Source organism: Semicossyphus pulcher, unplaced genomic scaffold, assembly GCF_022749685.1.
Source record: "Semicossyphus pulcher isolate SPU_LCO1_2020_fin unplaced genomic scaffold, fSemPul1.0.p SCAF_28, whole genome shotgun sequence".
NCBI lineage: Eukaryota > Metazoa > Chordata > Actinopteri > Labriformes > Labridae > Semicossyphus > Semicossyphus pulcher.
Window position 1 is genome coordinate 5,627,390 of NW_027211702.1, and position 23,322 is coordinate 5,650,711.

Genomic DNA, 23,322 nt, shown 5'->3' on the forward strand with positions numbered 1-23,322 from the left:
TATATATATATATAATAGGTGTTGCTATGCTTTTTTTCTTTTCTTTTTTTAATAACACCTCTTGACAAATTCTGATTAAAAGGAGATTTTTCAGTCGTTTACTGTAAGTACCACTGCCTTGCTTGTTTATAGAAAACTTCCCAAGATCATAAACTTTAATTTGAGCTCAATATGGCCTTTTTATATTGAGAATTAAACTTTAGTTCGCCAAAATTATTCACGATTCCTCAAATCAGAGATAATACTCAGTCACTGGCTTCCAGATGGGGGTTAGCTTATTAATTGTATCTTACGTTATATTCAAGTTTACTATTTTTACTGCTATATAAAGTGAAAATAGTGAATTCTACATTTTAAGTATAATAATACATTATTATTAATAGTAATTTTCCACAGAGGTAGGATTGTTTTGTCCCCTTGTTCTGCCCGGAGGTGGGTGGAGTCTGTTTCCCTTCTCTCTTCCCCCAGTCCCCTCCTCGGAAGTAGACGTAGCTGTCTATATTCCGTTCTTTTATTTTTATACATTTTTTACCCCTTTTCCCCAACACTTAGCACCATGGACGCCACGATGGACGACTAAACTGAAGAACGGGTCCCCGATTTCACCCCCAAATAATCCTGAAACTGAGTGGACCGGATGAAATCCAACTGTGGTTTTCTCCGCTTCGCAGGGGAGGTAAGGCTCCGGGCACCATCTACTTTCTGGATCTGAGTCAGCCATTTAAATGTCCCTACTGTATTGGTAGCCCCGTCGTCGCTGTAAACACAGCCCAAGACCTTTTACAGGACACAAACATAGGATATTGATCAAGGTTTACACCATTTACATGTAATGTATGTTATAGTTTGAGCGCGACGTCACCGCTGCTAGCAAGTTGCTAACGACGCTAGGCAGTCAAATTAGCTCCGTTCCAGGGAATAGTCGTATCCAGGGGAATAATGGAAGGAAATGCTTGGTAATGCACCTGCCTCGGGAGGCCCGGTGGTTCCCAAATGAGAAGGATTTTAAGGTACTTCCCGAAATAATAGTAAGTATTTTGATATCACTAATTAGACCGTGCCTGATTTACCGTGCCTGTGAGTTTGCTGTTATGTAACTTTATGCCAAATAAGCTTCTAGCTGGCACAAAGTTTGTTTTTAAGGGGTGTGATAAGATAGTGTCATCAGCCAGCCTTGCACGCGCAGTTGCACTGTTTATGAATATGAAAGTAGGAGTATGTATTTGCAAAACACAAAATTCTATTCACTTTTTTGTATTATTTTGCATTAGGGATGGAGACTATTGATTGATTTCCTGAATCCTGCTATATGTAATTTAATATCCCAATACCAATATATATGGTGATAATCATGTTTTTTTTAGGGAGGGGGAATGTGATCAGAACAATAATGGTTATAACACAAACCTGACAAATCAAAAAACTTCATCACATTGGTGCATGTATCAATCAAGATTAAACATTGATCCAACGTTACTGTAAAACAAGACTGATTATAGCTTTGCAACAGTGACCACAATAGCTCAGTTCATGCAGAGATAAGTAAGGGATAGTTACGAAATTTCTGACGTTTGACAAATGGATAATTTTTACTCTCTATTTATGGTCATATTGCCCACTCTTTTGATTTTTTCTTTTGAATTACCAGTCTGAGAGGAAAAAGTAAGTCTGTGTTTTCTCCATTCTCACATCTCAAGTTGCTAGACTGATATTAAACAATGACAAGCACACAGAATAGGAAGTCTTGGAACAAATATCGATTTTATGGACTGTTCTTTGCACTGTTGCTCTGTTCATTGCACTATTGTCTCCTGTCTAGAAGCGTTGTTGTGTTTTTTAAACAACATGTGTATATAAATAAATAAATATATATATATTAATATTTTGTAATGTATATTTGTATCCATAGCCATATTAGGTTTTAGTGTCTTAGGTGTCTGTGTTACCTTGTCTAACCTGTCCTTGTTTCAAGTGTAGTATGTCAATTTGCATATCTGTACATCGAGAGTTAAGAAAAAACGGAGTCAAATTCCTCGTATGTGCCCACATACTTGGCCAATAAAACTAATTCTGATTCTGATTTTAATTACATGTATATCCGCCAATTGCACCGGAAGCCCCCAAAATATTGACCGTTCCCCCCTGAGGACAAAGCGTTGTCAGATTATCGTGGATGGGTTATGAGATTGCTCTGTGGTTGCAGCCTATGACGGGGGGCTGCTAATAGATATTGATAGATTTTAAAGAGGTCACAAGCCAAAAACGACTGTAACAAAAAATACTCCTCTCCGCCATTCACACATCTCCATGCCCTCAATTTATTAGAATGAAATGTTGGAGCATTGCAATAATTGAGAACATTGAATTAACCTCCTTTTAATTCTTGAAGTTAAATACAATTTTAAAAAGTCTTATTCTCAACAATTGATAAGAAAATGTTTTCATAGTGTAATGATTTTATTATTATTGTTGTTATAAATGTTATTACAGTTTCTGTTAATTATGTGTAATTGCTTTTATTCTATTTTTTCTTCAATCGTGTGCTGACACATACTCTGTCTGCATCGAATGTAAAGTCCTTAGGGTCAACTCCTGTTGTTTTTATGTGCTCACCAGTATTTTTGTATGAATGTTTTATTAATGGGATCACCAGTTTTGTATGGATTAGCTGAGTGTTGGTCTGTCATGTTCTGATTATCTGTGTCTCTGTGCAGGTAGCTGTATCCAGTGGGGAGGTAGGCTCATCCAGGGGAGGACAGAATGAAGTTCATCGACCCCTGGGGACGCCAGAGGCTGTCTTTTCTTCTGGAAAAGGCGGCCTCTAGGGAAGCCAAGATGTGGAGGGTCTACGTGCCAAAGAAACCCTCCTCACAGGTGAGGATTTTAACCTCTTGGTGCCTCTGTTCATTAACTAGAGGACATCTCAACATTACCCATACTGTTATATGTCACAGCCAGATGTTTACAGTAGACTTCAAAGTTGTATAAACACAATGGAGAGGACCTGATGAAGAGACTTCTTTAAAAAAGGAAATGAAATTGTAAGACTCAAACTACATGACATGACTTGGTGAGCTGGTTATTTATTTCGCAGTAGGTAGTAGGCTCCGAGCTCTGCTGCGTCAGAGACACGACAGTAAATAACACGTAGTTATGAAGCAGCAGTGTATTAGAACCACAGTGAGTCACTGAACAAAGACAAGACTGACAGTGTTTTGTATAATCACGTTGATCACCAGCTGGTCTCACCCAGTTTGCATGTCTTAAGACACATTCTCAAATGATGTCACAATGTCTGGTTTCATCACACCCTCAGCTGGTCACACCCAGGTTATGGGCACATCCTCACATCGTGTCAGACACCCCTGAAATTACTACAAACCATCATTTCTACTTTGAATCATTCAATACTTCTTTATCAAAGGAGTTATTCTTGTGCCCATAACTTAAGCTCAGTTTTGTTACAGACTATTCTCAATCATGTTTAGGTTGTATCTGAGAACGCCTATGGATAGTGTTAGGATATTGACAGTAAAAACCCCACTTTGTGCCCTGCATCGTATTCACTCTAGTAATGTGAAAATAAGTGCAGTTGTATCAAAGCTAACCTCATCAAAGAAACACTATATCATTACCAATAAGGATCATACACTGCGTTTGATTTCACAGATACTTACAGGTTGTTAAACTCCCTTGAAATCTGTCTTTCACATAATTATCTATAAGTCTTAATTCTTCCAATAAAGCTGTGAAACATTTAGTCAGTTTTCACATTCAAATGAGGCCTTTGGAGTTTTGTTTTTCTCCTTTTTATTTTGGGAAAATGTTGCCAACAAATACTTTTTTGTTTCACTTTTGTTATTAAAAACGGTCTGAAAACCTGATGGCCACACTCAAAAACATTGCAAAGTACCTTGCCATATTTCTGTCCACTGTGTTAGACAATAAGGAAGTTGTGCTGCAGTAGTAGATGTATTTTCCTCGAACGTTTCCTGTTTGAGGACTTGTTGCCGTGGCTCCCTCAGCATGCCATGATGCAGCGTTTGTAGGCTAATCTGGTTGAGCTAATCGTGCGAATTGAGCAGATGGGATTGACAGTGGGGCATCCTCAGTCATTAATCTGTACACGTGACACCTGCAGCGCTGCAGTTACATCATTAAAAAAACGTAATGCACAGAGATTAGAAAGAAAATACTGTTTTGTTTTGTTTTTTTGCCGAATGCATAAGCTCTACACATTGGTCATCACAACACTGGTGTATGACGACTTTGTTTCCATACTCCCAGCTGATCTTAAGGTGTAGAAATTCAAATGAAATGGTGTTAGCATCAGGGTAATCTCTGACTGTTAATCCAGATCTTCTGCTGCTGAGTCACCGCAGCATGTGTCTGCCAGTAAAATCTGGCCAATGAGATGCATTCAACCTCCTCTTAATCTGTTGGTTTTGGATCCCAGAGTTTAAACAGGTTAGCTTAGCACTTAACAGGTTAGCGTAGCACGGAAGCCTCTGGTCACCATCCAAACGCCCCTTTTAGTGTTTTTGTTGGTGTTAATAAAGAAACTGCTTCTGAATTTGCAAAAAAACCAGTGACAAGAAAGAAAATTATTTCTGCAGCATGTAAACATGCTTCAAACATTTCCCTCAGGAATAATTTAGGCATAAGCTGAACAATAATCAAAACCTAAGACAGCTTAAACTGGCTCAGAAACAGCTCTTGATGTGCTCTTATAAACAGTGCATGTGATATTGAAATATACAAATAAACTCAACTTTATTTGACGAAACACAAGCATCCCTCTCTCTGAGCCTGGACCTGCCTATCAGTAGTTTTGTGTTGTTCATGATAAAAGGCAGTAAATGACGGCACTGAGACAGTTATGAAACTTATCAGCACCTTTGCCTGAGTTAGCAGACGTTAAAACTTGTGTAAGAGGTCAAGGGAGCAGGCAGTCTCCTCAGAGTTTCATAAACAACATCATTGTTGCTGGGTAAAAGACCCTCCTTGTCTTATTCAATTAAATATTCCTGTGATAATTTCACTAATGTTTGCCTGATGTGCATCCAGAATTTTGTTCAGTGTTGTTGTGAAAACGTATTAGTGTTGAGATTCTCGTGAGGTCCTGGGGTTGCATCAGAAAATAGTAAAATGCAGACTTTTTACAAATCTGCATCATGATGAAGTTATTTAAGCATCCTTTCAACCATTTTAATCACAACAAACTATGATTATTTTGGGTTCATATTACCACTGTAGTAAAAAACATTTTAGCCAACGTGTTATTTAAAAGATCATGTGAAACTGCCATTCACTATACAGTAGACAGCCAAGCAGATGGATTGGCTTTAGTTGGTGTCAATCTGAGATATCTTGGTACAGAGTTTAGCTTAGGTAACGGGTAATTAACTTGGGCACTAGTCAGCCTTAAATAGCTGGAAACAGCAGTCGAGTTAATCCAGACAAAGTTAATGGAGAAGGAGCTGAAAATAACCAAGCTGTGTGCATCTCCTGATGATGCTATGAACATAAACATGATGGCGTTTGGTTTTCGGACGAATCTGAAAAGGAGAATGTTTGCAGCCAATCTTGTACCGGAATCACAAGTAGAACATTTCTGTCTGTTTTGGTGTGACAACAGTTTCAGAAAAGCGGAGCTGCCACCAGGAGGATGGTTTGGTTCTCTAATCAGATCTGTGGCTGTTTGTCTTGGCTGGTAGAATAATGGCATTTTTAAAGATTGTTTTTTGCCTTTATTGGATAGGACAGCTGAAGAGAGACAGGACATGTGGGAAGGAGAGATTGGGAGATGACACGCACCAAATGATCACAGACCATGAGTCAAACCTGCGATCAGTTTGTTGGACTGTAGCTTCTGTACATGGGGCGCCTGCTCTACCAACTGAGCTAAACCAGCACCCTGTGTAATGGCATTTTGGCATAAACGCCAGCAGCCAACGTTTGTGCACGCAGGTCGAATATAGACAACAAATGTCTGCAGACACATCTGCTTGAATGGATTCTTTGGTGTCGTCTAGAGGTCAGGGACGATGACTGTGGGTATGTGGGATGGGGGGGGGGGTACAGACCAGTTTTGAAAAGTTAATGTTGTGTATGCTCCAGTTACCCTGGACTTAAAACACACTACAAAGGCCACATGACTTTTGTGGCCCCCAGACAGAGCTGCAAAAAAGTGACTTGGATGTATGGACACCACTTTGACAGATTTAGTTTTATTTTTGGGAAACCGGCCGAAGTAGGCCAGTCGTTTTTAGTTTGGGCAGTAAAGAGCTGAGAGGCTGGACAGTGTCAAGTTGCGAGTTAGTTGGTTTGCAGGGTGAGTGGCCTTCTGACCTTTGTCTCCTGCTGCTAGTCCACTGTTACACATTGCACTCATTGAACCAATGGTTTCAGTTTCAACACAACTCAGGAATACATTTCTATATTTCCATTTCTTCAAGGAAATAACTATTGAATCAGTAAAATGTGTTTATATATTTTATTATCTTTATTCACTAGTAAAGAAAAAAGAAAGCATGCACAACCTTTATTCTTGGTGCAATATGTTCTTCTTGTATGGCCAGAACATAGACACCAAATCCTGGTCAAGAATACCAGCAGTTATCTGCCTCAGCATCAGTTCTGACATGAAGTATCGTATGAGAGCTCTGTCGGGTTGTAAAGCTGCAGTTGGTCGGGAGAAAAGTGAAACCTCTGGTAATTCTGTGTTAAATACAGCTTATGGGAACACTAACTAGCAGCTATTATAAACCACGTTCACCCTCTAATGAACACGTATTAAAGCCATGGTTGAACAATGTATACTTGACAGCTGTAATTTAAAATGTAAACAGTGTCTGTGGATAATCCTGACTAACAGGGATGTTGTTGCTGCTGCTGAGTTGTTTAAATGTCTTTTGTTGTTGCTTGAAGCACCAGAGATACGATTCTCACTCACCTCAGTTGTGTTGGGAGTAATTGGCACAAGTCTGTGTACAGAGATCCTCAAACCTCTTTAAATCAAACCAGAGCTGCAACAATTCTTTCTTAAGTGATTAACTTCCTTTTGCAGCTTCTGAATGTTTTTGTTTTTGCTTGTCTTACATTAGAACAAATTGAATATTTATGGCAAAATAGGATAACTGATCACGTCACTTTAGGCTTTAGGAAGAATGAATCTTTTAATCTGAAAAATATAAATAGATTTACCATGAATGAAATAACTGTTAGAGTAGACATATGAGAAGTACAAAGCAATGAAATATTTGGAGCATATACAAAATCAGTAATATTAGCAATATCACAATATTTAAGATATAGAACAAATATAAGTTGCTATCCATCTGTTTGGCGAGATACCACCAGAGGAATGCAAGAAAACAGCTTTTTAAAGAAGCCACCATAGCAGTGTTTACCCTCAGCATGGGGGGCAATACCTTTGGGCAATAAACATAACATTTATTTACGAACTGTAGGAATGCCTCCTGATGTAGTTTGTAAAAGTCTCCAAGTGTTTGTGAAATCTGTATCTTCATTTGAAACAGGAGCATGCAACATGAGTGCTAATGCTAACAGTTGAAAACAGTTAACAGATTATTGAGGCCTAATATTTGTTAGGGAGCCCTGATATTGGCTGAACAATATCCAACTGTTCAATATGAACCAAGCCCCCCTGCAGACACATGGTGTGATCTATTATAGGGTTATTATAATACCGTCATTCCACAGTAAATTAAAAGAAAGTGTATATCTGTTGCAGAAACCTGTGCTCAGAGTTTCTGCAACAAAGATGATTTATTTAACCAATTTCAGAAAAAAGTTTAGCCTCTCACCTGCATGTTTGTTAACCTGGTCTTCTCTTCACTTTAAAAACAACTTCTACAAGCTGAGTATGCAAACACATTTACATTTACACATTTTATTGTGCATTCACTGGTCACAAAATCCTTAATCCTGTTTTAAGAATCTCCCATGTTAATAAAATAATCTGGTTTAAGGTGACTCTGTAGCGCAGGCATGCTAATATCAGTGGAGAGTAGTCTGTGTAACACAACAGTCAGCTGGTGAATTATTTCAGGTGCCAGATGGTGAAAAACTGGAATGCCTGGAATGTTTCAGGATCAGGTTTTGTCTGGTTGTTGAGCTGGTTAAGGAAGATACTGTTAGGCAGTTTTAGTGGAAGTATGTCAGTTGCATAGGCCTCCCCAGGTCCTTATTAAACACCAAAACTAGGTGATTCATTTGGGTAAGTCCTGTTTGGCCCTGTAGTAGAAACCAGGCCATGGCTGCCTTACAGAGAGAAGAGAAGCTGCGCAGGGCCTCTTTGTTGTTTCCTTGTGTCCAGAAATAGTTCCCTTGTGTTCACTGTTAGCTCCGGGTTTGGGTTTGGATTATTGTGAATAGATGTAAATGGCAGAGGGTAGTTGCATATATTAAATCATTTATGTATTATTGTTTTTTTAAACTTTGATTTTAAATGATATTTTTTAATGATATTTTCAAGTTATGGTCTTTGTAAATGAAAATGTGTTTTATGTACATACATGTAGTTTACATTTTGATCATCATTTTGATCATTTATCGATTAACTCTCACAGGAAAAACTAGTTAAAAAAAGCTGAACATTCCCAAGTATTCAGTGTCACAATGAGGATTTCCTGCTTTTTTCATGCATCATAGTAACTAAACATCACAATCCAAAAGTACGTTTTAACTCCACATTTGCTCACTTTGTTCTTGGCCAGAGATTCAATGGTAGAAGATCATTTTGATTTCTCATAATGTGTTGTCGTGATGGTAAATTAACTGCACTAATATGGTGCTTCTCTAGTGTCCCGACCACTCAAAGCACTTTCACACTACATGTCAAATTCACCCTTTCACACACACTACTATCGCAAGTAAGCTAATCTCCAGTCAGGATCTATGGACAATAAGAGAGTCGAATAGATAAACCTTCATTGATCCCACCACGGGGACATTTTCTGTGTTACACTGCAGCAAATAGGAAAGAGAAGAAGCACACAGTGCACAAATTGTTTGGACGTGGAAATGCACATTGCAAGTATTATTGCATATGAGTATTGTGGTTTTTTTAATACATGTATGGCGCATAGTAAGAGAACAGAAACTCTTTTCACTTTTGATGTGTGTTTTTATTGTTCTACTGGGAGCATGCTTGGTTGAACAATCGGAAGCAGGAAGGAAGTACTTGCAGTATCTCTCCGTCACACACTGCGGGTGAAGCAGTCTGTCGCTGAAGGAGCTGCCCAGGGCTGTTACAGCGCCATGCAGGCACTTCAACATGTGACTGTAGCAGTCAGGGATCGAACCCCCATCCTTTTGATTGACAGACGACCGACTCTAGCACAGCCGAAAACAAACCATGTTGTCTTGTTGAGGAAACTTTCTAACTCATGATTCTGTCTCCTCAACATAACAACTAACCACTCTGTGATCTCACCACAGCCAACTGTCCAAAGAGTTTTCTGTTAACAGCAGATTATAATTTCACGATCACATGAAAACAAAGCTTAATATGTTGTGATCACCAAACTAATTCATCACAGCACAAAGGAAGGATTGTGTAGAAAATCTGCTGCGATGAAAACAGAGTTTGAATGTCAGCAAAAGCTGCGATGATGTCCTGCTGCAACATAACAAGTCCATTAAAGGCTTCCGGCTCGTTAGCTTCAGTTGTCAGCACAAACAGCTTAGTGAGATGATGGTGTGTAAACCGGTTTGTCTGTTTGTTTGTGTGTTTGTTTCAGGATACAGACATCTCCCCGGCCCAGCGGGACGAGGCCGTGCGCTGGTTGACGGAGCTCCATGGCAGACTGCAGCTGTACCCAGAGACCCTGGTGTTAGCTGTCAGCATCCTGGACCGCTTCCTCGCTTCCATCAAGGTAAACAATAAGACCAGCGCTTGTTTGAAACAGATGTTGATGTGAATGTTTGCAGCGATGCCGACTGAAGCTGCTTTTATTTTCTATCATTTAAAGAAAGACAGAAAATAAGAAAGAAAACAGACTACAGCAATGTTTCAAGACTAAAATATTCTTAACTTAGACATTAAAATCTACAAAATAAATATATAAAATCAATACAAAATAAAGAAAAAAATGATAAAAAACAATTAATATAAAAAAAACTCAGACTCCAGCCATAACAATACTCGATTTAAAGAAAAATATCAATAATAGAAATAATAACTCCATCTCTACTTTTAACGTCCAGTATTCCAAGATTTTTTTGTTAAAATAAAGGACGTCACAGCTCACACCTCTCGGGTACAAAGGTCCAGTATTCCAAGATTTAGCCATGAAATAAGTAGACATCTCAGCAACCGATTTCCATACACAACAAGAAATCCACAACAAAGGGATGCAGGCGCAGAGGCTTTCCCTTCTATCATCTATTACCTGTGCGCTAGCAAGGTTGTTGGCAGTGATCATCCATATTACTAGGACTGCAGCATGTGTTTAATCCCTTTATTTTTACCACAGTGTTTCCTTTCATGCCCAGATAGTGGCAGAGAGTCAGCAGGAAAGGAGGTTACAAAGCGATGAGCTGGTCATTCACACACGGCTGACTTGTAATCACATGTCACTGTTGTCTTGTGTTGTTCACAAAAGTACATCCAGCGTTTGAAAGCAATAAATATTTAGAGCTGAAATCTGAGAGGTGAGATGGTGCACTTCTTAGCTCCTCTCTGCTAGCTAAGTTACCTGTTACAGACGGTTTTATCCATATGGCCTGCTTCTACGATGCCTCTGTTTCAACAAGGTTCAAAGAGATGCACTTTTATCCTTTGGCTTATAATTAGCACAAATAATTTGTTTAAATGTGCTCAGATAAGCCCTGAAAGCCCTGCTGCAAGGTTTGGTTATTTGGTGGTAGCTCAAGGCTCTTGAAGCCTCTGAAGAGAGACAAAAGAAAAACAGAATCCCTCACAGTAAATGGACTGTACTTATATAGCGCTTTTCTAGTCTTTGCGACCACTCAAAGCTGCTTTTACACTAAATGTCACATTCACCCATTCACACACACATTCACACACTGATGGCAGAGGCTGCTACGTAAAGTGCCCAACTGTCAATCAGATATCACATTCATACCTGTTGGCTATGCCACCGGGAGCAATTTGGGGTTCAGCGTCTTGCCCAAGGACACTTCGACATGTAGCCTGAGGGAGCTGGGGATCAAACCTCCGACCTTCCGATTGAAAGACAACCGACTCTACCACTGAACCACAGCCGCCCCAACCTAAAGTGTTTTTGGAAGGAGGGTTCAGTCAGTGTGATCAGTTCTTGTTGTCTTTGTCTTTAATTCCAGCTATTGTACAGAAATGATGACAAGGCTTTTCTTACAGCTTGCTCTCGGCTGATGACCTGCGTTTACACAGGAACAGTGTTAGCTCTGAATGTCAGGTCAGGTCAATGTCCCACACCGCAGACAGGATTTAAGTGTTTTAGCCGAGGAATAAAATGTTCTGAGACTATCAGGAGCTGGACTCTGTGTTTCTGATAAGACACTGTGTGGCGGGGGCATTTAAGAGCAGATACAAGTTAGTCAGGGACAGCTTGACACCGCTTTGTCTCAAGTAAACATGTTAGCGTTTGAGTTTGTACCTTATTTTTTTGCAATGGTTATCAATACTTTATCTGTTTGTTTTGACTGTTTTTTGATTTAACTGTATCCTAAAGAGACATGTACAAAGCATCCAAGGCCCCTCATCACAGATAGGGAGATAAAAATGTTGTACTAGGAAGGAAAATATTCAAAAGCAAGAGAGATAATAGGGAAGAAAAATAAGAAACTCACACAAAGGATTCCCTGCATCTACATCCCACTATCCAATCCTCATGTTATCTCACACACACACAGGAGAGATGCAGTGTACATACCGTGTGTTCAAGGCAAATACTAAACACATTTAAAGGAGAGTACTTCATACTGTCCTGTATTCTGTTGAAGAGGAGAGCAGACTGCTGACTCAGACTTTCAGCTTCTTTCACTTAGTCGAGCACAAAAATGCTGATTTTAAAAAGTCTGAAGGAAATTGCGTTGTAGGCATTATTGATAACCTGTGCTGCTGGAGGGGATATTGATCGGTTCCTTTGCTGGAGGTGGAGGAACACATTTGTTTAACTTTAACTGAGTTGTCTTCTCACAGTTTTCTGAAGCCACACTGGCACATCTTTGACTTTTCTCTTCTCTTAAACATAAAACAGGAACTTCTATCACAAAGTAGGTCCCTTAAGCACTAATAAACAAGAGGGATGCATGCGTGACATTGTTGTGACGCATGCTGAGGTTCCTAAAAGTGGCAGCATGTAACCTTGAGCCACCTCAGCTTTATTTAACATCTGAACTAATGATTTGTCAAAATCAATATAAGAGCAGGTTCCCACATTGTGCTGCTTATTCAGGCCATCGCACACTGCACGTATGCATTCTGTGCGATTTTGATTCAAAAAGTTTCACGATTCTTCATTTCAAGTCGGCAAAATTACACCTGGTCAGACTGTATCTGTTTTAGCACAACATTAACATTAGCTCCATGAATATCCGTCTCTACTGATTTTTATTGATGTTTCCCTCTGAGTTGTTCAAAATGAACTCTCGTACAGGGGTCTGTACTAGAGGTGAATCGTTCTTTTTTCTCAGCAAGCAAAGGTGTAGCTAGTTATAGTAACAATGGCTGAGTTCAGCCACTAAGCCATGTGAGCACGCACCACACAAGAAACCTGCTCTGCAGTCGAAAAGTCCAAACAAATGACCCCCTATCTCTTTTTGTAACCACTCTTCCTCGACCTCACAACGTTTTTCATCGAGGTGTCGAGGTGTGAGGAGAATTCATAAGGAGTTGGGATCCAACTGGACTTACACTGGGCGGCTGTTACTGATGTCACGTGTTTAATGCAGCCAAAAAGACAAGGACAACAATCATGTTCTATCGTATGTTATCCTGTATCTTGGTTGTGTTCATATTATTATCGTCTACACTTGCTTGGCTTGTAGGTAATGTGTGACTCACTCTGACCTGACACACTTCACCGCCACAGATGATTATTTATTTTTCTCATTGATGATGGAAAAAACAACCTCGGTGTTTCAGCTGTAAGCGTCATCAAGTCATCAAAACAGTATAAAACTTAGTTCATGTAGGAAACTGCACTCATCTGTAGTATCTCAAATACAGCTTGAATTATTAATTGATTAATTGGAGGTTGGAATAAAAAAGGAATATAAGTTATCAAGCGTAAAGTGGTCGTCACATTAAGAATATTTCTCACCCTCCTCTTATATTTATCCACATGAATCATAAGTTTGATTGGGTAAAAGAAACTGTTTAATCCTGCAAAGACGGCACTCAAATGTAAAAAAAAAAAAAACCACAAGAAATTATGGAGCGTAATTTTCACCACTCTTTCACAGAGGATGGTCCTGTGTTTCCCATGCTAAAGGAAATATTAAAGAAAGTAGTGAAGCTCCTTTCCGTATCGCTTCAGTGTTCGAACCGCTCTGTATCTTACTACGGCTGACACTTAAACACTTCTGGGTCGTTTCACTCAACCAAAAGGGGATTTTCCCACCGCAGCCCTAGAAAAGGTTAAACTAGTCCAGCTATTGTTGATGTTACCAGGAACCCGTTTGCTTTTCCCGCTATGTTATCCCGAGTCTAGTCTGACAACATAAGTGAAACACCTGCAGGGCTGCAGAGGTGCGGTAAAGCAGCGTAGTGTGCCAACAACACTTCAGCTGGTGTTGGGTTGACTTAAGGACACAGGTGTAAAACTGACTGTAAAACTTGATGGTTCTACTGATTGTTTGTTCTCAGGCCCGTCCAAAGTACCTTCGCTGCATCGCTATCGCCTGCTTCTTCCTGGCTGCCAAGACCTGTGAGGAGGATGAGGTGAGCACAAGCAACACACATACACACAGTTACCACCACCACCACATTACAGTGCATTCTAACACTTTTATAAACATCCATGATTATTTTCATTCTGATTTTGTGTGTGTCTGTTTGTTTGTGTGTCAGTGTGTGCCCTCTCTGAAGGAGCTGGTCGACTCCAGCAGCTGTGGCTGTTCTCCTTCAGAGATCCTGAGGATGGAGCGGATTATCCTGGACAAACTGAACTGGGATCTGCACACCGCCACAGCACTGGACTTCCTGCACATCGTACGTCTGTCACATTCACACACAAACACTCAAACACACCCGACTCTCACGGTGCTCGACATGATCTGAGCTACATTTCAGGGCCTTTGTTTGTGTTGATAGATATCTAATCAGTGCGGATTGTGACACCTGGTGGCAAAATGAGGTTACTGTCTGTCGTCTGCAGTTTATCTTGGAGTTTCACTCAACATTAATGCACATTTTTTTGTGCAGTTATTAAAGAAGATCCTCTCTTTGAGGTGTTAAAATTAATCAACTCATTAATCCCTGTCAGGCACATTTGTAAAATCTTCTTGTCTCCAGTTCTTTTCATAGATTCAGTTTTTTTTAGTTCCTACCTATACATGTTTTCTGCTTTTATTCCCATTTGACTTAAAGCCATGATAATGAGCAACAACATGAAGTTCTGTATCGTGTTCAAAACTGTCACAGAAAACTGTCTTACAAAACAGTTACAGGAAAGTGTTTGGTTACAAAAGTCTGGTGATTCTTTTTCGTTTGGTTTGGTTTTGGTTTTGTTGCTCCTTGTGATAACATCTGACCACGAATAACCACGTAGGTTATTGTCTCCCACAATGAGTCAAGTCAAGTTTGTTTTAGCCCAATTTTACAATGTACTTCCCAAAGGGCTGCACATAAAATGAAGTTGTAAGGAGCAACATTGTTGGATATCTGTAACATTTATTACAATCCAGACCTGCTCTAAGTGTCATGAGATAACTTTTGTTGGGGTTTGGGGCTGTGTAAATAGAAATTGATTGATTAGGTACTCACTCTTCTCACTACTTCCAAATCAAATACTCTCATTCAGGTTTTTTATTTGCAGAAAATGACGACTGGTGAAAACCAAAAATATGTTTTTCAGAGCTTAAATAATGCAAAGAAAGCATGTTCACGTTTAAACAACAGAATGTTTTAACTCAGGAAGAGTTCAGAGATTAATATCACAGCTCTCATGCATCTCTGCATGCTCTCCTCCGGTCTGTCACAGTGCTGCTGGGTGACGTTAGGCCGCTCTTGGAGCAGCTCGTCTTTGTTAAATGGCTTGTGACCGTCCATCTTCCTCTTGATCACATTCAGAAGGTTTTCAGTGGTTCTGGATTGGGCCAGCCGAGACATGTAGAGAGAGATGCTGATTTAAGGAACATTTGGAGTTGGCTCTTAATTGATTCCGGAGCTGTTTAAACAAATGGGAAAAAGTACAACAATGCACAAGTCTCATGAAACGTCTTGTATATTCAAACCAAGATCCAAATCAAATATGTTAAACGTTCAGAGGAAATCATCTCGTCAAGGATTTTACTCACAATTTTTAAAAAGTAAAACAAAATGGAACATTATTATTTTTCTATGCTTCTCTTCCAGCCAGCTTAATGTTCGAAACAGAATAATGATAATGACGATTCTTTTTTCCTCCTCTCCCACAGTTCCATGCGATGGTGTTGTCGTGTCGTTCTGGGTTTTTGGACTCGATGTTGCAACTGAACCGCTCTCAGCACCTCTCCATGCTCACGCGCCGACTCTACCAGGTTCTGGCTGACCACACACTCGTACAGGTACACACACACGCGCGCACTTTACTCACCATAAAAGCACCATAAAGTGTCCGTTCCTCTATAGTAATGTAACATACTCTCTTTTTATACACAACATAGAGGCTAAAGCTTTTTCTACATCTGTATTTTTACCGTCCTCAACACTGACTAAGTTTGTCCCTCATGTGCTCCTGTAGCTCAGAGGATCCATGCTGGCCTTGGCCCTCATCACTCTGGAGCTGGAGACCTGCTGTCCTGACTGGCTGGCTCTGACCATCGACCTGCTGAGGAAGGCACAGGTACCTGACTGACTTTGACTTTGCGGTCAAGGAGAAGCTCTGAAGGCTCAGTGTGTGGATCATGTGACCAAAAACAAACAAACAGAAGCAGAAGAAAGCTCAAACTAAAAAACCAAAGCAATAAGCAAAGCGGAAACATCCTACAGTTAAGGTCTCGTTCCTCAAAATGCTTTAGCTTTTGTTGACTTTAGACAAAAACACTGAAGAACCGAGCAACAGAAACGCATTTTGATTTTGTTTAAAACTTTTTTAAACCTGCAAAATGAATCAGATCAGGAGCAGTTGGTTTGTGAATGAGAGGCTCTGGAAGAAAAGACCGAGAAGCAAAGGAAAACATGCGGCGACGTGCAGCCAGCAGAGGGCGCTTTAACTGCAGTCTCAGTGCAGCAGAGGAGACGAGGGATTTGGAGAAGTTGTAAAAGAGTGGGAGCAGATGAATTAATGTTCCTTTTTTCATATCATAGAGCCTGAACACAAAGAAACCTCAAGTTCTTCTATTTAGTGACTCACGTCCAACCAGTAATCTGTCTGTGGTTGACGCTCTCTGCAGCTGCTGTTTCCTGGTTTTGTGTTAAATCATAACTCAATTTGTAGTTTGAGTTTCCAACATTTTTATACCATGAATGTAAAGAACTGCTCCTCCCCGTCTCTCTCAGATCGACAGCTCCGAGTTGATTCGAAGTCGAGAGCTGGTGGCTCGTAGTCTGTCCACACCGAGAGCTTCCCTGCCTCCAAACACTGTCTACATCTACCAACCCCTGCAGAGCCAAACCACCCTGCAGCCTCCAGACCGGGACCCCACGCTCCCCAGCTGCACACTGGGTACGTTTCAAAGGGAAAGCCCAAAAGAATTTACACATCAAAGTCTATTTTCAAGTGTTAGGTAGTAGCACTGTACATGTGAACAAAGTATAAAGCCGTTTGTGGCTCCAGTATTAAAGTGTTTGTGTAACTTCTTTTCTTTCCAGGGATTATCAACTCAACCAGCGAGTCTTCCAGGGACCACGCCCTCGTCACTGCCTCCCCCGACCAGCTACTAACACCTGCTGGCAGGGAGGAGGGGAGCCAGCGAACCTCCACCATCATCCCGGCTCTACTTTCTCCAACTAAGCACCTTCGCCATCTTAACCAACTGCAGAAGGTCACACTGCGCTGCAAGGCCTCTGCCAAGCGCAAGGTAACATTACTCTCTCTGAAAACAACAAAAACAACTTGATGTAGAAAAAGTGATTGAGTCAACAAGGAAACGAAGAAAAGTAATTTAGTTTTTCATTTGTTTGTTTTTTCATAGAAATGTAGTTGGACAATTTGAGCAATGTTTGTGTTGGTTTCTATGTTTTCCAGAACAATAACTGGAACAAATGAATGTTTGTGACCTTCACAACAATTTTAAACAGAGGAATATTCCTTGTCAAAAAAATACCTACCCGTCATTTTCCTTTTTTAGCATTGTCGGTTTAAGGTACGGTGGCATATTAGGGCCATTGTAAAAAGAGGGAGGAGAAATATTCAGAGAAAATACTTGAAGAGTTACAGTTGTAAGTTTGGCAGAAACAAAAACTAGGATAAAAGTGTTTAAAGTATTGTTTATATTTTTGTCTGAAATGCAGGTTTGTTTCCTTTCAGTATCCGTCATGAGGTCGTAGGGTAACTTGCACGTGTGATGTAACCCCTGGGGCAAATGGGGAGCATAGAAACGTGTGTTTTTGCAGCAGAGGGTCGCTCAGTCTTTCTCCTCTATGAAGTCTGCTTCTTGTGTGCGGAGAAAACAGGCTTAATCTGCTCTGAGCTCCGTGCCACGCACGCCTGTGTGAGCAGCAGAGCCGACAGGGCCGAGACACAGGTGAATCAAGAGGGAGGGGGCCGTGAACCACAACACACTTTTTAAAGGGGGGGTCGCGCCTCAAAAAGGTTCCTATCAACACTATTTTACTAGTTTTTGTTTGTCTCAAAGTTATAACATTACAATCTCATAATTATTTTCCTCACAAATTTGCCATTTTTTCTGGCAAATTTACAACTTTAATCTCATGTTTTTTCTCCGAATATTACTCTTCTCCTCCGGGAACTTCAGATTTTAAGTCTTATCTTAAGGAGATAGGCAACACTTGGTCCAGTCAGTGTTCCTGGATTTACTATTAGAGTTGCATTGCAATGGCCAGTCTAATATTCAGGCACTAGGCTAATAATTTTACTACCCTGTCAATGTGAAGAAGTCAAAATCAGGTGGATAAATCATCAGAATCCAAACCAGCAGGCTTAAAAAGAGGAATCGACACTAAGATCAATTAAATATACTAACTTCACATATTACTGCGAGGACAGTTTGTTAACCATCTTGAAGAATGGCAGCCATCTTGGATTTTCAACTGACCAATCAGGCAGATTTGATAGAGATTTTCAGGAGAGGGAGGACACCAAATTTCATGCTTTTATCAACATCTGCACAATTCCTCTGAAATATTGGTGTCATCTGCGACATTAAAAACAGTTTAGATGTGAACGTTTGCTGGTTGTCTTGTTCTTGACAGGAATTTCTCTGGTTTTTAACATTTTTCAGACAAAAGAATAATTGATTTCTCACTAAAGTTATCAGAGGACTAGCTGTTCATTTAGATTATCATTAGTTGCAACTGTAAACAGGAGTCTTAATATCATCCCTCTGTGTGTTCAGGTGGAGGAGATGGAGGTGGATGACTTCTTTGACGGCATTAAACGACTCTACAACGAAGACATCACCACCACCGCTGTCCAGGAGGGGGCGACACCTGCGATGGGGGCGATAACAACTGAAGGAGAAGGAGGAGGTCTGGGTGTCTGCAGTGTCCTGTTGACCCGACAGGAAGGCAGCTCTTCCCCCTGCCCGCCTCTGCAGCCAGTCAGTGCCTCCTAGAGACCAAACAGGAACCAAAACCACCTTGACGCTTACACCAACTTCCTGTTTCACTTTCAAGTTAAAATCCTCAAATCAAAGTTTCAAACAGTGACAATTATACAGTGATTTGGCAGCAATGATGGGCAACCCCCCCAGCAACAGCCAACAATGAAAGAGAAAGCTTGCATTCAGTGTTCTCATTTGCATACAAAGCAATATAAAGGCAGCTCCTTTGGAAATGTTGCCCATCAGAGTTGCAGGAGATAATTGTTGCACAGTAGAGGAATAAAACATGGATGTTATAAGTCAGTAAAGCAGTGATTCAGACGGTTTCAGTGGTGAAGATGGTTTTGGTTTCAGTCCAAACGACCCCGAGCTGCTCAGCTGTCCTGAGGTCAGCCGCCATCTTCATCCGCAGCCGGACAACAGAGCCCAAAAAAAATTTAAACATTCAAAAAACAAAAAACGTGCTGCTGCTACTCTCTTATTAATTATATTTGTTGAACACAAATACAGTATTAGAAAAATTCTAAAAAAAAATCCTTCAAGAAAACCTAGAATTGACTTCTTTCCCCCGTGTCTCACTCTCCGTCATCATTCGTCAACCTATATTTGTTTTTCACATCTTAATCTCTTCCATTTCATATATTTGTTTTTATTGTCATCTTCTCTCTCCTCTCTAACTGTGCATGTTTTCATCTCTATTTATAACCTCTGCATAGAGTCTGATTCCAGTGTATGAATGTTTCTCCTTAGACGATTATCTGTAGTACTCGCCCAGATAGAAAAAAGTTTTTTGGAGTGTAATTTGATTGTTAATAAGATGCTAATATAAAAATCCCTCCCTGTTTGTCCCTCTGTTTCCCCCCCTTCCCTCTTAGTGTGTTGTGACTGAATGAAAGTTTCTCAGGTTGTTTTATTCGGCTAAATCTGGTTTCCTCTTGCGGACATCTTGACTGCCAAACAATTATTTTACTGCTTGTTTTGGAGCAAAATTCCACATGAGATGTTACTAAACCAGATCTCAATGGGTGGCTTAAACCTCTGTCTGTTACCTTAAAACCCATTCATTTGCCAAAAAGCTGCAAAATTCCTGCAGGAGCTCCAGTAGTCTCTGTCCAGCCAGGCCTCTGTTCTTAAAACCTAATCCAGACTAACATGATTTCATCTTGCTAAAACGATCCTGTTAAGTCTCATCTAGGTAACTCGTTTCAATAAACTTAGAGCAACCAGGAGATATTGATTATTTCCTAATTACTTCTATACTCTGATCTAAACCCTAAGAAGTCTTGGTCATGAGGACTTGTTGCTAACAAGGAACAGGGCCCTGGTAAAAAGCAGGCTGCATGTGGTTCCTCACATGTAATAAAACAACCTCGAGCTATTTAAAGCATTTTAGTATGAAGCAAAAGAAGACAGAAATGTGAATTTTTGAGTTGGTGTATGACAAGTGACAATCTTCACTTCAGTGTTCAGAATAATCTAAAACCACACGCTCTGTTTTCATCTCGCGAAGTTCTGTTTAATATATTTTTTATTCCTGCAAAAAGCTCTGTTGTTCCTGCTGTGGGAGCTGCTGGTGGCTGCTCCAGGTCCCTGAATGCACCACGGCACCAATAAATAAAAAAGATAAGTTAAAACTGACCAAGTTTGTTGTCTTTATTGTATCATACAGAAATGTGTTATGTTTATACATTTTAGTTGTGTAGCTGAGTTTATCCATTTAAAGACCGCTCACGTGCCCATTGTCGGCGCTTTCGGCGGTGGACGGGTCAGCACATCCTTAAGCTCGCCCATTTCCCCATTTTTCCTGCTTCCAACATCCCACCCACTGACAGGTGCCACTGTACCGAGATAACCATGTCTATACACGTGTGTGTGTGTATATATACATATATATATATATATATATATATATAGTAACTATAATATTTATTGAACGCACCTGGTAGCATGGAAGCAGAGCTTCCATGTACCTTGCGAGAACATGCAAGATCTCCTAGTGTCCTTGGTTCGCTGAAGACTGTAACCACATAAAACGTAGTGATGCACAAGCACATTACACATCTGTGTATACAGTATAGGTTTCACAAATACTATAATACTGATTCTTGTCATAAGTATCAGGACTCGAAAAGTTATTTTATTTGAAAATGACTTGATTTTAGTTGTTTTAGCGCAGGCAGCTGGCTACTCTTCTGATATTCCCCTTCAAAATAAAATACAGGCTAACCATAGCCTAAAAATACGACTTTATTCTCGTAATCTCAGTTTTTTTCTCTCTGCTATTGCCCTTATACTCCATCATAGTGTTCAGGGGTGAAAGGTCACAACGTTCAATTCAGTAAATGTAAAAAAAAAACATTAATATCAGGAATCAAAGAACAAATAAGGGATTACTTCACTTCTAAAAGTAATGTTCAAAAACTGAGATATCAGCTAAACTTTTAAAGCATGTTTCCCTTTCCCTCTAGGGGGCGCTACACATGACATGGTTGATGCATAAAATGTGGTATTTTTTATTTGTTTTCTTTTCTAAAAATGAACACATAGTAGTATAATATTTTGCAAGCCCAGAATTTGATATGAAAGAGAAGGACAAAATAACGATGTAACTCCACATACAGCACAGGTTGGACCGGCTGTTTCAGAATGCACACCTGCTGAGCTTGTTCAAACAAAAACTCTACAATCACCTTGTTCTCACAGTACAGCATAACACACAGAGTCATGAGCAAACATGTCCTTCAGCCTGCAGTGATTCTCCACAAAGATTGAACAAGTTGGTACCAGACACGGGGGTATTTGAAACCAGCTGGGCGGACCCACTGAACACAATCCAATGAAACTATGTCACTGAGGTGGAGCTCAAATCTGTTTGTTTGTGTGTGAATACATAGAAGAGTAATTATTTCAGATACCTAGAAACAGGCAGAACTCGTACAGTATGATGTAATACAAAACCCACTCAGCCTTCAGTTTCTATGTGTCATTTTGGGTAACCAACAACACCTCCAGGGCGGAGAAAAGTCAGTGCAGAAGGCCCAACAGCTGCAGTTCCTTAAGCAGCCACTTGAGGCTGCCTCCAGCAGTGAGTCAGTCCCCATAGAGCCCCATGTTAAACTTTACAACAGAAATAAACATGTTTACAGCCTGGTACAAAAAGTTTGGGTCTCTATAGCTCATTTGTCTCTTCATGACAACTGTACGGGGAGAATCTTTATAGAGCTCACCTGTTTGCATTATATTAAGGCTTAAGTGCTGTTGGAGCCTTTTGGAGATTTGTTCATGTAAATATCAGACAAATAATCTGACTTGCTGTGCGCTTTATTGGACTAACAGACAGTGACTGGAATTTAAACTCTAGCACTAAGAGGCAGGTAAATGATCTGTACTCACCATACCAGGCTTTTCATTTATTTCCGAATGCTAGCTTATGAATTACCCTTGGGCAGAGAATGAGTTATTTTACTTTAAAAACCGCTGCAACGTCACCTATTGGTTTGTTGAATATTTCTGAATTTTGGCTCCTTTTCTTGTTTTGTTTTTTTTAGGCAGAAGTGACCATATTTGGACACGTGGTGCTGGAGAGGAGGGAGGAGTCAGAGAACACTCACTTATCAGCTAACACTAGCGCTAGCTTAGTGAGCTAGGTGCATATAATTCATGGTAACCTTGAGATTAATTGGATGCTGATTTTGGCTTGCAAATAGCAGGCTTTTTATTAAGCAATTTCTCTGTGTAGACGCTAAGGCCGAACTGAAATGAGACGGTCTGATCTACAGAGGATTTCCTGTTTGCGTCACCAGCTGTTCCCGCCCTTAATCTTGCGTCACCAAACGCTACTCCTGACACCTAGCAAAAGGTAGCTAGCGGGCTAACTAGCTAACTTACCTCACATAACTCAACCTATTATTTTAAAGATGATTTGTTTCAAGGCTCCCTTTCCCTGATTTGTTAACCATAGTTAAAACCAAAAACGTTTTAAGTCTATTCCTCTGCTGTTTAAGAGTCCGCCATCTTGCTTGAATTGGTACGTAATGAATCTCGGGATACGTTGGGCCACGAAGGATAAACCCGATGGATCCATCGTGGCCTGGGAAAAGGAGGACGCATTTGTCGGCAGCATCTGAAGGAGCCTTAAAACGGTACAGCCAACGTTGCGGCGCTGTGACGCAATCAGGCTTCAAATACGCCCTTTAAAGGATGCAGCCTCTGAATTGGGACACAGCTTATATCATGGAATGCCTCTTGATCAATAACATTACTCAGTCAGGGCTTACTGTTGTGTAACAAAATGTATTTACTGAAAAACTCCAATCACAGGTAGCCACGCACTGAAGAATACCCTGCTTTATCATCTATTTTACTCTACATGCGAACATAACGAACATCATGCTGTGCTGAAGAAGACTTGAAACTGGAGAT

General features: G+C 40.3%; 1 protein-coding gene across 1 annotated transcript; it reads left to right on the forward strand.

Moving 5' to 3' along the window:
- The first annotated feature begins 463 nt into the window (after positions 1 to 463).
- Positions 464 to 20,538, forward strand: ccni (cyclin I). The gene is made up of 10 exons (XM_069677128.1): positions 464 to 676; positions 2,715 to 2,874; positions 9,768 to 9,902; positions 13,841 to 13,915; positions 14,045 to 14,185; positions 15,613 to 15,741; positions 15,918 to 16,019; positions 16,676 to 16,841; positions 16,988 to 17,196; positions 18,694 to 20,538. The coding sequence occupies exons 2-10, from the start codon at positions 2,761 to 2,763 to the stop codon at positions 18,910 to 18,912; spliced, it is 1,290 nt and encodes a 429-aa protein (XP_069533229.1). The 5' UTR covers positions 464 to 676; positions 2,715 to 2,760; the 3' UTR covers positions 18,913 to 20,538.
- The last annotated feature ends 2,784 nt before the right edge of the window (positions 20,539 to 23,322 follow it).

Excerpts from the sequence above, each read along its gene's own strand:
- ccni (XM_069677128.1), top strand. The coding sequence starts at position 2,761 with ATGAAGTTCATCGACCCCTGGGGACGCCAGAGGCTGTCTTTTCTTCTG. Across the intron at positions 9,903-13,840 it reads GCTTCCTCGCTTCCATCAAG|GCCCGTCCAAAGTACCTTCG; the intron begins GTAAACAATAAG and ends GTTTGTTCTCAG. Across the intron at positions 17,197-18,693 it reads AGGCCTCTGCCAAGCGCAAG|GTGGAGGAGATGGAGGTGGA; the intron begins GTAACATTACTC and ends CTGTGTGTTCAG.